Here is a 17000-nt window from a genome sequence, read left to right as displayed (position 1 = left end):
CGCGGCGCGGCCTATAACGACATAAGTGTTCACGGACGAGTGGATCTGCAGCTGAGAGTGTTTATGGGCGTGCATTTCCTCTCTCGCTCTAGACTCGCGCGCGCGCACCCTACCGGGAGAAGAGCCCGTACGGCCCATACAAGGACCTTCCGCTCTATCGACGTCAAGCCGACCCATACTCGAAAAAAACTCTCCGAAACTTGTAAGAAACCGGAAGGAGTATTTTTGACACAGAAATACTCCATCAAACGTCCAACATTAGTTTTTGAAACTTTGTCTATGTTTAGGATGGGAATCCAAGTCTTTAACAGTGTAAAAAGCTCAGTATGCATGAAACAGCATCCCCCCCTTTAACGTTTGTTACAAGCGTCTCACACATTGGCACTCTTTACATGTAGCCTCTTTAAATGTAGTTTTGTTGCGTGTGGAGGCTCGGCCCACTCGTGACAGGTGTGTTTCCCACGGAGGACAGTCTGAACTCAGGTCGGGCCTAACATTAGCTCGAGTCCTGCGCATGCCAACTGTTCCTCATCACAGATGCGCTTTGAGTTAAACACTGACACTGAAATACTGGAGTCTCAGTGAAGTCTTCCTCAGCAAGGCACAATGACTTGCAGTTATGTGAATCATTGCACATGAGTGATACGAATCCACACATGAACATGTGCATCTCGTACAGAGATTATGAGGTGTGACTGTCTATGTGTCCGCTGGGCTTTAACTTGAGCTGATGAATGGCCTCACAACACATTTGACCCACATTTTTTAGCCTGCAGTCTGCAAATGACAACATCCCTCAACAGGACCCATGTGACTCCCCAGCGTAAATACAGCAAGCTGTGAAAATATGTTTCCAGAGGCTGGCCGAGCGAGAATATAACTTCTGCAAATATATTCTGCAAATATATATATATATATATATATATATATATATATATATATATATATATATATATATATATATATATATTATATATTTGTTTTTTTTTTTTTTTTTTTTTTTTGAGCGGGTAGTTTTTAAGTAGTTTTGTACTGAAATAATGAAAAATTCACTAGTTGATTAATATTTTAGTTTAAAACGGAGATTAAAACTTTATTAGTTTTGAATAGCTTTTACTGAATTTGTTGTTGTTGTTGTTGTTGTTGTTGTTGTTGCTGTTGAATAAATGCATGTTTGTGGTTTTTTATTGCTTTGTTTATTACTGATTTACCTCATGCTGTAAAGTGTTTTCGAGTTTCTTAAAAGAAAATAAAAGTATTTTTATTACAACAAATTATTTAATACATTAAATAACTTTACATGAGTCGTTTAATACTTGTGAAAATGCTATTTAAAAAAAATAATTATTAATATTAGCCAGTATAATTACAATAACAAATTATTGCTAAATTAACGTCAAATCAGTGCTACGCCTATTTTTAATAGTTTTATTATAGTATTTATTAATATATATTTCTATTAGTTTTATTATTTTATTAGTTTTCATACTTGTTTTAGGAATTATTTTTGTTCTTTTGTAACTTTCATTAGATTTTTATTTGCTAGATTTTATATATTGCTTTATTTTCAGTTTTGTTAGTTGCCAAGGCTATATACTAACATACACACACACACACACACACACACACACACACACACACACACACACACACACACACACACACACACACACACACACACACACACACACACACACACACACACACACACACACACACACACACACACACACACACACACACACACACACACACACACACACACACACATTAAGTATAATTTAGGAATTCTGGATACAAATATTAGTTTTTTTGGGTAATAGTTTAAATAGCTTTAAACTAACAAGTTTATTATTAAAAACACAATAAGTCAAATTTATTATAAATGTAGGCTATTTATTATTTATAAAAATTGAATAAAAGATATTAAAAATAGTTAACAACATTAAGAAATATATTAAGATTTTTAATATAAGTAGCCTACATCAGCAAATTGAGATTTTTTTTAAACTAATTTAACAGATAAAATGTTTAGATAATTGTTTCAGATTATTAATTTGATTAATTTTGTTTTTAGAAAAAGTTGTATTCGAGTAGGCCTATCATTGCAGCAACAAAAAAAAAAAAAAGTTTATTTGTGGAGTTGATCATTTCATAATCCATAGATAGTCTATTGTTGCTTTATGATCGGAACTGTACGTGACTGGTTAATTAAATATTCATGAGGTGCAGAGTCACTGAATATTCATGAGCTGACACTGGAGCCGCGCGGAGAGCGAGAGAGAGAGAGAGAGAGAGAGAGAGAGAGAGAGAGAGAGAGAGAGAGAGAGAGAGAGAGAGAGAGAGAGAGAGAGAGAGAGAGAGAGAGAGAGAGAGAGAGAGAAAAGCTTGAGTTTACAAACTTTCCATCGGGACAGAAACTCCGTCAGCGGACGCAGGAAAAGTTACGGAGCGCAGGAGGAATATCTCTGAAAACTCTTAATGCAGGACAACATGACAAACACTTTTTTTTAGCTTTATGACAACTTTTTAAAATACTTTTTAAAGTTTTTTAAGTCGGCCGAAACTACTTTTACCAAAGAAAGAAAGAAAGAAAGAAAAGAAAGAAAGAAAAAAAAACAGGCCTGACCAAAGAAGTTCTATCAGTGTTTAGGATTGTCATAGGCCATTTTTAATCGAATATTTTGTCTGAGGCTTGTTTGCTATTGTTTGACACAATGAGCGGTAACCCTCTCCAGCCGTTACCGGGCCAGCAGGTGATCCATGTCGCCCAAGACCTTGACACGGATCTGGAGGCTCTTTTCAACTCCGTCATGAACCCGAAGCCCAGCTCCTGGAGGAACAAACATCTGCCCGAGTCGTTCTTTAAGGAGCCGGACTCGGGATCTCACTCTCGGCAGTCCAGCACGGACTCGGGCAGCCACCCGCCGCAGCTCCAGGCGCAGCACGTCCGCTCGTACTCGTCCCCGGCGGCGCTGCAGCTGCCCGCGGGCGCGCTGGGCGCCCCGAACCCCGCTCGCCATCACTCGCACATCCGACACCAGTCCTTCGATGTGGCCGAGGAGCTTCCCTTACCCCCGGGCTGGGAGATGGCCTACACCCCCAACGGACAGAAGTACTTTCTCAAGTAAGTGCTATATCAATTATTCATGGCTCACTACATTCCAGCACAGTTTACATTAACTGACCCATAAATCAGTTACTGTAATATATACCTACAGACTAATTACTCTCTCGCTACCTTAATTATGGTGCTTTATTTACTTGGTTTATTTATAAAAGTGCTTTATTTTACTTTCATGACTGGTTGTTTTGCAAAATATGGACAAACCCAAACATTGGTTTAATTTATTATTATTTATTAAACCAAACATTGGTTAATTTTTAAATGCGTTTTTAAACCCAACGGTTTGTTGGTTTATTGTTTTTTTCTTTTGAATAAAACATTTAAACCCAATGTTTGTCCACATTTGACCCTAACATGAGTTCTCAAACAACCCAGCATTTTAAGAGTTAATATTTTGTTGATGATGATTCAACACCATGTTTTTTTAAAGGGCAAGATGTCCACAAGAGCTTTTGATCTCTAAACCGGTTTCTGATCCGAATCAGTGCACGGTGTTCACACTGATGAAATCTCTGCAGTCAGGTTTAGCTTTCATTTTAACCTGTGAGCAGACTAACGCTGAAGGCGTGGGCCGGAAACACACAAAAAACGGTATCAGGGTGTGGATCAGAAAGACAAAAACACTGGGTACTGCTTACTGTCATGTGCAACGCATGCTTCACACAAGGAGCCTATGATCAAGGCTCTTTCTCACCTTGATAAGGATGTGTTTAGCATATCTCAGTGTGTCTCAATGTAAATGTGTGTTTTGACTCGCGTCTCTTCAGGAATGAGACGGCTATTCTTCTGTGGCCCTGGGGACACTGTTCTTATCTGATTCAGTAGGGATGATTAGTCACCAGGGTTGTGATCGCCTCTGTGGGACGTCTACTGTGAGATTAACTCAGTCTCCCCCCCCCCCCCAGGATCACACCCCTCGCCTCGGTGATTGTGTTCTGATGACAAACACATTGAGATTAAATCGCTTTAAGGCGTCTCTCATTACAGATCAACATCAGTTCTCACCTACATGTTTAAACAATTAATTAGCCTTCTATCTCTTCCAACTAGCAATTCTCTGTGTTGAAGTGTGTCCTGTTTGTGGATAAACATGGCTGTAAAATCAGTGCTTCTTCATTGCTTTTGCCTTAGGAGCCCGATTTTACACTGGAAACCATGGGGCGAAGTGTGAACAAGAACTATATGTAGGCCCAAAATAATATGACATAGGGTGACAATTTTGTAAACGCTCCAGAAATTACCAACAATATGAAACAAACACTGGGCTAAATATTGTGTAAATATTAGCCATATTACCAAATGACAGATCAGTTTGCACCAAAATACATTGAAATAAATGATTAAGATAAGCTTATTTATTTCGATATTCTATTGCTGGGTCTGATTGTATGGTTAACAGTTTATTATTTGCATTTAGCATTACATTTTATTTATTTTTCTAATTTGCAACCCCGCAAGCCGTTTTTAATAATCAACCAGTTGATGAACATACACCACCGGTCAAAAGTTTAATTAGATTTTATATGCTTTTTAAAGAAGTCTCTTCTGCTCACCAATGCTGCATTTATTCGAGTCAAACAGTAATATTGTAACATAATACAGTGTAAAACAGCTGTTTTCTCTGTGAATATAATTTAAAATGTAATTTATTCCAGTGATCAAAACTGAATTTTCCGCATCCTTACACCAGTCTTCAGTGTCACATGATCCGTCATAAATCATTCTGATTTGCTGATAAAGAAACAATAATGATTATTATCAATGTTGAAAACAGTGCTGCTTCATATTTGTGTGGAAACCATGATAAACTCGAAGTTTAAACATTAGGAAAAGATTAAAAAATGAAATTAATGCTTTGATTCAGCAAGACGTATTCAATTGATCAAAAGTGACAGTGAAGACAATGCTATTCACATAAATACTGTCCTTTTGAACTTTCTATTCCTCAAACAATCCTGCAAAAAGCCTACCACAGTTTCCACAAAAGTATTAAGCATTATAATATACATTTGCAAAATCAGCATATTAGAATGATTTCTGAAGGATTGTGAAGACTGGAAAATTTAGCTTTGAGAATAAAATGCAGTTTACAATATAGAAAACAGCTGTTTTTTAAAATAATATTTCACATTATTACAGTTTTTAAACAGATAAGTACATCTTTAGTGAGCAGAAGAGACTTATTTCAAAAACATTTGAATTATTCCAAACTTTTGACTGGGATTGTAAATAAATGCTCTTATACATTTCCCTGTTCTTTTGTTCAGGAAATACTTATAAATGCGGTTAAATAACTCCACGTATTCCTTATGCCTTGATCATGTATTCATTTTTATCATCTGCTTTAGATAGTTTTGGGCTTTTCTAGCACTGTCTGTCTAAGTTTCCCTCCGTCTTTCACCCGAAACTCTCGTGTGAAAATCTTAAGAAAGCGTGCCGGGGCTTGCACACATTCAGCGGACAGACACCTCCGCCACCAACAGAGCAGCCGACGCGAGCTTCACACCGCCCTGCAATTAAACCGTCAGGAAAAGCAAAACCAACCTGTCAGTAATGATCACCTCTCTGAATGTCAATAAATCTGCCTCATCTCTTCCTGCCAGCTTCACTGATAATCTGTTTGTTATCAGAAGGCGATACGCTGAAGAAAACACAATGGTTTGTTTTGTTGAGGCTCAGGAAGTGAATATTGTTGTCGGTGCTGTGGCTTCTGGGAGAGACCGATATGACTTGTCTTTTTCTTCTTTGGATTGTTGCAGCTGTTCGTTCTCGTTCACCCCCACTATTAGGGCACACGTATCTCTTTCCAGCGTCACACGACCCCCCTCTTTCTGCTTCAACATCTTTCGGGATATCTTTGTTACGACTTGCAATTCAAGACGCTACAGCTTGAACATCTCCGTGCAGAAATGATTGAGTTGATTGATAGCGAAGAGAAGTGCAACAAAGTCTCGTAACTATTAAACGTTTTGCTGAACTGCTGGCTAATTTGTAAATTCGTACAATCTCGTATGCTTTTATCTGCTTGCGTACCACTGACGGCCTTAATTTTTTCAAAAAATCAGTGTTATCTTAAAAATCATATTGTATAAATTCATATGAAATTGGCATTGTAAAATACTTGTTTTCTATTGAGATACTGTTTCAGTTTTGAATATCAGCAACAATGAAACTTAATTCAAAATTATTTACATCACAATATCTAAGTGTGTAACAATATATCGTCTCACAATCTCACAATACAAAAATGCAACACTATGTATCATGGATGGTGACAAAATGCATTGTGTGTAGTTCACCCAAAATAACATTTTTAATGTCAGTACTACATTAAACTGCACTGGTGGAATATTTTTGTTTCCTAAAATGCTAAATGTCTTATGTTACCATGGCAAACATTATCTTAAATATTTATTTAGCTATATAAACATATCTAGTCAGTGACAGTGCAAGCATATTAGTCTAAAATAATTCTGTATTTTCAGCTTCAGAATCATGAATATTTTTTTATTCTGTTGTCAAGTCATAATTGTCCTGAGCATTGATTTACCAGCATCAAGTCCCAGCCCATTAATTTACACCTCAAATATAATACCAAATTTAGCTTTTTAATCAACAGCACATTTTTTGTTAACCTTTTACCATGTCTTGGTGTATCACAGTAATATTGTATCGTGATATCGAATCGTGAAATTGAATCTGTCTCGTTACACCCCACAACAAAGATTCTGTGCTACTAGAATTGTTAGCTATTTGTTAGCTTCTCTCTTATTAATCAACCATTTGCAAAACATTTGCCCAACTTCGTTATACAGGATCGCCCTCTAGAATCTTTCAGCTGGTGGTTTATTTTGTGTTGTTATTGCTCTGGTACAAATACACCAAGGAAGCTTTGATCTAAAGTGAAGTGAGGCGAAAGAATTTAAGTGTTTATAGTTCATTCTTCATGCAAAGGCAGTCTGTAATTATGCTTCCTTTTGATGCCATGTAAAGCACGAGAATGTCTTCCCTTCAGGCTTTTTGGTGGCCTTTTCTCCATTATGCTGAAGATGAGCTGTGAATAAGGTTTTATTGCTGCCAACTCACATCTTTTTTTAATACTTGCTTTCTCTGCATCACATATCACCGCAAAACAAAAGAGAATAAATCTTATTTTTCATATAGAAAATGAAAGGCACAATATGTAAGTTTTTTAAATATTAATATTTAAAATATTCAAAAAACACTAGAACAGTGTAATATAGTTTGTTGATCTGTTTTAGTAGACAGGTGAGAAATTGTTTGTATAATTCATGAACAGAAAACTAATGATTGTTATACAACTCAACACAGTTAGTCTTATTGTTGTGTTTTTGATTTACCGCGAGTACTATGTTTTACCATGCCTAATATCCATCTAGATATATGCAGTTACTGAAGTGTCTCATAGTAGAGCCGAGTGAACACAGAGCAGCATTATAACACAACTTTCAACACACTCAAATGTGTGTACTATGATAAAACTGCATTACCCCCACAGACTGTAAAAAAAATATGGATGTAGTGTCCGTGACGTCACCCATAGGATTCTGTTCTGAAGTGTAAAGTAGAGACGAGCTGTTGCCATCTTGCCCGCGCATCACTCCCGGATAACAGAAAATGGGCAAAGAGGCGGGACGTGAGCGGAGCTGAGGTGACGTGATGACTAACAGACAGTTTGTGTGCCCATATAATCTTAGTGAAAGTGGTAAACCGATTTGGCTTGCTGTCTGCTATAGAGGGGCTCGGAGAGGATATTCTACCCGAGCTCCGATTGCCCCCCTATAACAGGCAAATTGAATGAATAAAATAATGAATGAATGAATGAGTTATTTATATAGCGCTTTCATATGTACTACTGTACACCCAAAGCGCTTTACACTCGTGTCAGGGATCTCTCCTCAACCACCACCAGTGTGGTGTACAAAATGGTACAAAAGGAGGAGCAGGGGAGGAGGAGTGATGCTTCCGGAACTAAAAAGGGGAAGAGGTAAGCTGCTGGTTTTATACCTTGGTATTAATTGAAAGATTAGATGGGCGTACTCCTCCCGAAATTACGTTTATTAACTTCACATAAATGGCTATCCACCTGTCACTCAAAAGTGGCCACGCCCCTTGATTATGCAGAACTTTAAGGTTTCATATAATGTTAACGAATGAGTTATAAAAAAATTCACTCTCTTCACAGTTGTCATGCCTTGCAAAATTAGCCGTTTAGATTAAAACCACAATTTGCTCCAGGCTGTAAACATGTTTTTTTCTGCTGTAAAGTTGGGGCTTTTAACATGGGGCTCAATGAGATTCTGCTCCCTTCTGGAGCCTTTCTTTAGTGGCCAGTTGATGAATTGCAGTTTAAGTCACTTCTGTATTGGCTTTAAAGGGATACTTCACTGCCTTTTCATATTAAATTATGTTATTCCCTTAATTTAAACGAGTTGATACATACCTCTCTCGTCTCAGTGCGTGCTCTTAATCTCTCTGACACGCAGTGACGATCTGATAGCATTTAGCTTAGCTCCCTAAGCCCAGTTCATTCACTATGGCACCAAACAGAGATCAAGTTAGAAGTACCATCTCCTCCACGTTTTCCCTATTTAAATACAGTTACACGATTCGTTGAACAATCAAGTATGGTGACAAAATAAAACGTGGCGCGTTTCTAATCGGATTAAAAAGGAGAACTATAATGTATGGCGGAATAGCACTTCTGAGAGTACTTCGGCTCGGCGCAGTAAAAAGTCCCGGCCGAAACATCTTCCCTCACATCTCCCTATTGACAGAAATGAGAGAGTGAGGGGGAGGTGTGAGGAAAGAAGTTTCGGCCGGGACTTTTTACTGCGCCGAGCCGAAGTACTCTCAGAAGTGCTAATCCGCCATACATTATAGTTCTCCTTTTTAATCCGATTAGAGAAGTACCACGTTTTATTTTGTCACCATACTTGATCGTTCAACTACTCGTGTAACTGTATTTAAATAGGGGAAACGTGGAGGTGTTTGGTACTTCTAACTTGATCTCTGTTTGGTACCATAGTGAATGAACTAGGCTTAGTGGGCTAAGCTAAATGCTATCAGATCATCACCGCGCGTCAGAGAGATTAAGAGCACGCACTGAGACGAGAGGTATGTATCAACTCATTTTAGTTAAGGGAATAACATAGCTTAATATGAAAAAGCGGTGAAGTAACCCTTTAACAGAAGCCGCTTGGTTACCCCACACACATGAGCAGAAGAAGCGTCTGTGGCATAATAAAAGCTCCGCTGCCGTGGCGTACTCGTCTCTCATTAGCAATCGCTCTAGCGTTCATTTCGGTCCCACAGCACTCGGCTCTGCTTCATACTACAGTAACGTTAATAAGTTTTTAATACATTAGCTCACCCATGAATATGATTTCTACCCGAGTCCTACCCGGGGTGAAGACGACAACTCCCATGATTCCGTGAAATCAAGGCGTCATCAAGCTTAAATTTTTGCAACTACAGGTTGATTATTCAAAACAAAGGCTTACTTTGTTTTGAATAAGCAACCTCTATCGGTGGAAATTACATATTGTGCCTTTAAGCCTTTTTTAGGATTACTTACCAGTAAGTACAGTTTTTAATTTTTTTAAATACAGTTAATAGTTACAGTAAATACAGTTTTTTATTTTTTTAGATTGTATAATGGTTTTCAATTATGCACATTATTCCCATTATTATACAATGTTTATACTGGATTTGTTTTCTTTTCAAAGTCACCCGAAAGGCAATAATAACAACCACGATGTATGTACTTTACAAATTAAATAATATATATTTTCCCTAATAAAAATATCCCAATGCAAAACAAAAATAAAAAAATCTCACTGGACTTAAAATGTCGGGCTGGCAGCGACGACACTGATATTGCGGTAAATAAATTTAGAGCAGTTGTGGGTGTGATGTGTGACAGTCGCTTTGGAAGCGTTTGAAATGAGAGAGAGGAACATTTTGCTCAATCCAACTCATTCTGTAAACTAAACGCTTCTGCTGTAGCAACTGGAGGTTTATTAAACAAAATCCTGTTATTGAAGTCCAGATGTGCTGTGTCAAAGAGAGGTAACGTCTGAATCTCAACTTTTGATTCGGTAGGATTACATTTTAAAATGCTGTTAGCAGAGTTAGGTTTGGGTCCAGTCTGCAGGAAATGTTTACTAAAGATGCCATTAAATATATCCCCTTTTTCATGGGCCAACACTGAAGGAATCCCAGGCTTGCTCCTATCTGTGCTGCAGACATAACAGATGTGTTTGTCGGGACAGATGCAGTCAGGATCACTCTCTGTCTGCTCTGGAGGTTAAGAGGAGAGGCTGGACACTCGTGGCACGGGACGCTTGAGGCCGGAGGGACTTCCTGTCCGGCGCGTGAATTGGAAAGGCATGAAGATCTAGTCGTCCGATGCTGGTTGGCTAGATTGCATCTGGCTGGCCCTTTCTTCTCCGCCGATAGCTGCCATCAAAAGACAAAAGTCTCTTTGTAGCCTTGATTTTTTTTTTTTTTTTCAAAACACTTCAGGGCCTTGCGTGACTCGCCGATATAAACTGTATAAAAGCTATTAAACTTGAAGGAAATGGTGTGTGGGGAACGCTGAACACCAGTGTCTTTGTAGAGATGGGTAGAGCTGCTAAAAATAAATGAAGGTAAAAGAGACTTTACAAACTTGTGTGATGTTAACAAACAAACCTCTTACTGCAATAAAACTTCAGTTCATTCAGACAAATCTTTCTAATTTTCAGCATCTAGACATCGGAATAAAATATATGATCTTTACTGGCTAGTGATAATAGCAAAAAAAAAATCATTTTTAGCGGCGCTCTATTACTATTGCGAACAAATAGAAATTGGGATTTCCTTCAAGAATTGAATATGAGCAATTTTCTAATCTGAAAAATAAGTGCACTTAAATATATTGAATGTACACTTGTGTACTTAATCTTAAAAGTATATTTTTCTCCCACTGTAAAGGCAGATAGTATAATATTATTGAAATAAAAGGCCACTTAAGTGCATTTAAAGAGTCAGTTTCATCACAATTTTTTTAAAGTGCACTTTGTAATAGTCAAATTAAAAGATTTACTTTTAACATTTTAAAAAAGTTTTAATTATATTTTGTTGTGCTTTAAAGTACACTATTTTGTACTTGATTATAATTCTAACTGTAGTGTGTTATTACATTTAAAATGAATGTATTGTACGTACTAAATAGCAAATTCTTCATTACAAATGTGTAAATACAAATATATTTAAATGCATTACATACAAGTTTCAATAGAAATTATATTAAAGTATATTTTACAATCAATGGTTGTCAGTGCATTCAGCAGTAACTTTAACCATATTTTAAAGACATGAAATTACATATAAAGAGTCCTACTTAAGTTGTTAAAACCTTTAAAGTTCAGCTTGTTATTTAATATAAGGCTGTGTAATCCATTTTTTCACATTGCTGGGTGGCGTACCCAATTGATTTCAATGGGAGAGCAGCATTTTTTTAAACTCCATGAGCGTAACGAGGAGTTGAGTGTCTATTTTACGCTCAAGCTCTGAACGCTCAGCGTTTTTTACTGCTCGCAGAGAGTTGAAGGATGTTCAACTTTGAGTAAAACGCAGCGCTCATCCCAGTCACTTTTCACTCAGCCGTCCAATCACAGTGGAGGAGGGGCGGGACAAATACAACACCGACCAAGCGCCACATCCTGCTTTGTACAACGTCAACAGAGGACAAGAAGAAGCATAACAACAGAACAAAATTATTTAAAACAAGAGCCAGAGCAAATACTTCACAGGAAACAAGTAATACTAAACTACTGTACTAATACTTCCCCGGATATTTTGTATCATAGCAAGCAAAGTGTCTCAATTTTTTTTTTTAAATGTCTCAAGTGCCTACAGCAAGGCAGATTTAGCTGGCTAAAAACACGCGGCCTAAATGTAAACTGTAATACATTTACATTTAATTGCAATTAACATGCAATTGCGTGTCTGTAATGTTTAAGTTATGTAATGTTTAATGTTTAAGTACATTCTATTAAAATTATGCAATTTCCATAGTAGGTACTCTAAAGCAGTGTTTCCCAACCTTTTTTCTGTCATGGCACCCTTTAAAAATTTTCAAAATGTTGTGGCACTCCTTTGCATACGTTACACTAGTGGTACAGATCGCTCACGGGTCGGTTTGTGTCACGGTTTTAGGTTCACAGTTTCAGTACGGTTCGGTATTTGATATGTTATGGGAATAAAGGACTAGGGAATAAGGAAAAATAAAGAAAATAAGAACAAATAACTTAAATACATGCAGCAGCACAAATAAATACTATTGAGCAAAGATACTGATAAAATAAACAATGCTTTTCATGTTTTTCACGTAGGTCTAGCATTAGTTTTAGCTAGAAAAATTGAATAAATAATCAAATGTAAAAAAAACCTGCATATTTCACTGTTTAAATTAAAGATTAATCCAAAAAGCTATCAATCAAGAGCAGTTAGTGATGTCCTTATCTTTTTATTGACATTAAACAGACAGCAGTAAAGGCGACTGCCCCTTTAAGAACTAATGCAAGGATATGTGTCGTCTTTTTCTTGTTCACTTAAGGCATATACAGAGTAACTGCTTGGATACTCGTCAAGATGGACATGTTGACATACTTTTTGCGTGAGTTTGTCCGTTCAAGCGCAAGACTTAAAAGATAATTCAATATTTGCATGCTGAGACGAGTGCGCGCTTTTGGATGATGCAGACAGATCCTCTCACAGCGCGTGCTCTGGCGAATAAACCCGGGTGATGATGACGGCCAAAATGACTGGTCATACGGCAGCACTGGCATGCATTGAACACAGTTTACAAAGAGAGACCGTTTTGCCCACATTTTTCTTTTATTATCGCTGTTGTACTGTATAACTGAGGAGCCAGCACGTGTATCCATCGACAGAAACATAAATAAAAGCATTATTTTCAAGTTACAACCTATATTAAAGATGCGCCATCACATGTGAGATAAACCGCGGTGCAAGTGCGTTACCAGCGCCTTTAACACGGCACCCCCGCTCACGTCAGGTGGCACCCCGGTTGGGAAATGCTGCTCTAAAGTGAATGCTAAATGTACCTTTTCAAAAAATTTGATTTGGACTAGTAAGTCCTTATAGACCTTAGCGACCACACAACAATATACAAAACTCCACCTTAGCAACTGGATATCAGTCAAAACACCCTAGCAACATGCAGCACTCACATTTTAATCAGAAAATACTAATTACACATACTCCTTGTGTTAAAATGCATTTTTATTTGTACTTAGTAAGTCAAACACATGGTGCTCCACTGAAACAGTCAGTGGTATTGTGGTGTTTTCAGACAAAGGCCAGTGTTATGAAGTGCTCAGTAAGCTCATTGACGTCTACAATAACACGAGAGCTGCGCTTTACACATGGCAGCAGCTGATTGGGGGCTTTCGGAGGTGATGGCTTCTGTGCTCACTGCTCACACATATCTAATATATAAAATAAAAAAAATAACATCTGTTATTTATGGTCCTCAGGACTAGACACTGTTCTTCTGCCTTTGTTTGAATCTTTACTGACTGTTTAGAGAGAGCGTACACAGTCTCCTGTGTGTTTCTGAAGGCCTGCTCACACCAAGGATAATGTTCAGAAGTGTTGTGGAAAGTTACTTTGAAAAGTAATACATTACAATATTGCGTTACTCTATTAAAAAGTAACTAATTGAGTTACTTTTTAAGAAAAGTAATGCATTACGTTACTTTTGTGTTACTTTTTCTCACCTTTGTTTTTTATAACAAAAAAAGTTATATTTTTGTACAAATGTAAAGACCTCTTCACACCAAAATTGAAAGAATAAATCTCAGGCCGAGGTAAAAATGCAAATTCACGCATGTACAGTAGAAGGCACAGCTCAAACAAACCTTTTAGCTGTGCTGCCGTTCTGGATAAATGGAAAAAAAGTTTGACACTCTTACTTCAGCAATAAAAACAGAAAAACTAAAGTAGTTTTTGCCTTTGGTTTAACTGAATCATCAAAAGTAAGCAGCAAAACATTGGTCAATAAAGATTAAATGCAGAAAAATACTTGTTTTATTTCATATTTAAATATTTGAAGTTTGCATAGTATTCTGATTTTGTATTTGACTGATTTTATTAATTTTGAGGAATACTGAATCTTTATTGTGCAAGTGAGACGAGGAAATGCTCACATTTATAGTCTAGAACTACAATAACCCTCACGTTCGCACTTGCGATTTTTCTCAACATGGGGAGAGGAGAGCTGTCAAATAGATGTGAAAAAGTAACTTGCATTACTTTTTTGAAAAAGTAACGCTTATTTTGTTGTAATTTTTAAAAGTAATGCGTTACTTTACTAGTTACTTGAAAAAGTAATCTGATTACGTAACTCAAGTTACTTGTACGTAACTCAAGTAATGCGATACCGCCAACACTGATGTGAAATTTAAGTGCGTAACATTTTAATTTTAATAAATAAAGCACCCGTTTAAGGACATAGACTATAAAAAAAGATGAACGATGGCTTCACTTTCTTCCATTGACGTAACTGAAGCCGGCAGTGTTCAAATATGCCGCTGACATCTTGGGTCTCGAGTCTTGAAGATTTAGTCGAAGTTGAGCAACGAAATCAAGGTCCTGCCCACAATCCCTAAACTTTTAGTGAAATAAACAGTTATGGAAATGTAGAGATTGAAATTAAAGCTCCAATGCACGTTTAAACAAATCAGTCAAGTTGTAGCCACCATTTTAATGTTTATATTTCAAAAAACATATTGAAGTAGAAATATGATAATAATAATAATAGTATATGATAATAGTATGATAGTATGATAATAGTATAGAAAATAATTATGTAATTGTGAAGTTAGTATTATAACTTATTGTAAAAAATGTATTATAAAAACCTTGAGTGTAATTTGTGTTTGTATGCAAATAATTTAATTTTAACCGTAAGTATTATAGCAATGTAGTAGCAACTTACACTTATGTATAGTTTACAGCATTAGTTGAGATTTTGTTCCTTGAGAAAGTTTGCCGTTACTGTATCACAAGCTTGTGATTTTAAATCGAGTCAAATTGTGAAATTTGTGCCAATATCCAGTTCTTATGTAGAGTTTCTGCCATTGTTCGGGTAATTTTCTCCAGCGAAATCCAGTCATTTCAATAGAAATCCATACATTTAGGAATTTCACGTAAGGGAAAAACACTTCCCACGCAGATTTCACGTTGTTGGTCGCGCATGTTCACCGCATTGACAAAAAGAAAACTGCATGGTTTGAAAGTGACTTAAGTCTGAGCTGTGCTTCATATTTCTCCTCAATATTAACAATAGACTTTTCTTGCCTACAAAATTTCACTAATGTGTCGACACATCCAGGGCGAAGAGGCTTATTTACTTGTTTTTTTTTTTTTTTTTGGTAAAGGACATAACTTGCGCCCTGATGCTATCACTTTAAACATTTGAAGACAAAGAACCCCTTCAGACGCTGATTCTCTCCATGGACAGGCTTATCAAGCAAATAAAAGTGAATTTCTGCAGTCGGCGCTTTGATTTCATTAATACGCCTGGCAAGAGAGCAAAGAAAGTGACTAACTTAACTAGGCTCATCTGCACAGATCGGTCGATCATCCAGATGCATTTAATGCCAGATAGAGGCTGAAAATGTTTTGACAGAGACTGCTTTGTGTACAGCGCCGCTCCTCTGAGCTCGATGCCAAAGTGTTTTACGACGTTTAAATAAAGAAGCAGGTTTGTAGCTCTTCAGTGGCTCTTGTACACAGTGTTGCTGACCGTCAACAGACATCCCCTTCTGGGAAGACATCTGTAACCCTTTAGGAGGGGAGGATGGGAGATTTCTATGCAAACGGCCCTCATATCTCTGTCCGTTTACAGATAGTGACCTCAAGTACTGCCCTAAAAGCTGTTTGCTGGTTCTTCATTAGTGTTGTTTCCAATCGTCACTATTACTATTGCTCATACATAAAGGGATAGTTTACCCAAAAATTATTTCTTGATATCATTTATTCACCTTCATGTCATTTCAAACCTGTATTTTTGTAAACATTTTGTGGAATAATTCATTTTTCAGAGGATTTTAAGTTATTATTGTAGTCATTCATCGCTTGGCCGTGATTGTTTCTGTGTGGATGTTATGTCTGAGTGCTCTGTTGCCCTCTGAGAGGTATTTTCCAGTGTTTTCCATCATCTCCGCACCCCCTTTCCAATAAGCAGTTGAAAGCGATGGCTCTGTCTGCAGGATATGGAGCTGCTCATTTCCTTTTGTTCGTGGGAATAATGGCAGGAGGGACGCTCTGGGCACTGGGCAGAATAAAAACAATAAACGCACGTTACGCACTTTAAAGAGCATTTCAAAAGCAAAACAAAGAAAATATGATTTACGTACCACTGAAAAAGTTAGTTTTGACACCTGCTGTCTGACAGTGTCTTTCCATAAGAGTATAAAATCCCCTCAGCTGTAAATCTGTGCTCGAGCGCCAGTTCTGCATGCACAGCTCTCACAGTATACACTCAACTTAACTTATATTGCACACACAAAAAAAAACATTTTTTCTAGAAGTAATTCTTTCTTCGGTGGAAGACAAAAGCAGATGTTCAGCAAGTTCATACTCCTCTCTTCTATTTCAGTATATTGATAGTAGGCTTGCAGTGAATGCATTTTGCTGTTGAAAAAACTTTATAACGATTTGATTTATAATATCTTGATCTATAACCTTTTGTCTCCTAAAAATCATGTCTACCTTTTGAATATTAGCCTAATACTGATCAAAGAATCAGATCTGTTAGATTTACAGCATATGAATT

At 37.1% G+C, this 17000-nt stretch overlaps 1 protein-coding gene across 2 annotated transcripts in view; it reads left to right on the top strand.

Annotated features, from left to right (window-relative positions):
* The first annotated feature begins 2416 nt into the window (after positions 1 to 2416).
* The window catches only part of wwtr1 (WW domain containing transcription regulator 1), a 68012-nt gene continuing 53428 nt past the window's right edge, over positions 2417 to 17000 (top strand). For both annotated transcript variants that reach the window (XM_067416316.1, XM_067416315.1), the window contains exon 1: positions 2417 to 3127. In XM_067416316.1, the coding sequence (XP_067272417.1) occupies positions 2718 to 3127 (410 nt within the window). In that variant the 5' untranslated portion in view covers positions 2417 to 2717. The remainder of the gene's footprint in view (positions 3128 to 17000) is intronic.

This window comes from Pseudorasbora parva, chromosome 14 (genome assembly GCF_024679245.1).
Source record: "Pseudorasbora parva isolate DD20220531a chromosome 14, ASM2467924v1, whole genome shotgun sequence".
Taxonomy (NCBI): Eukaryota; Metazoa; Chordata; class Actinopteri; order Cypriniformes; family Gobionidae; genus Pseudorasbora; species Pseudorasbora parva.
Note: the sequence above shows the minus strand (reverse complement) of the source record. Positions and strands in the feature narration are given on the sequence as shown.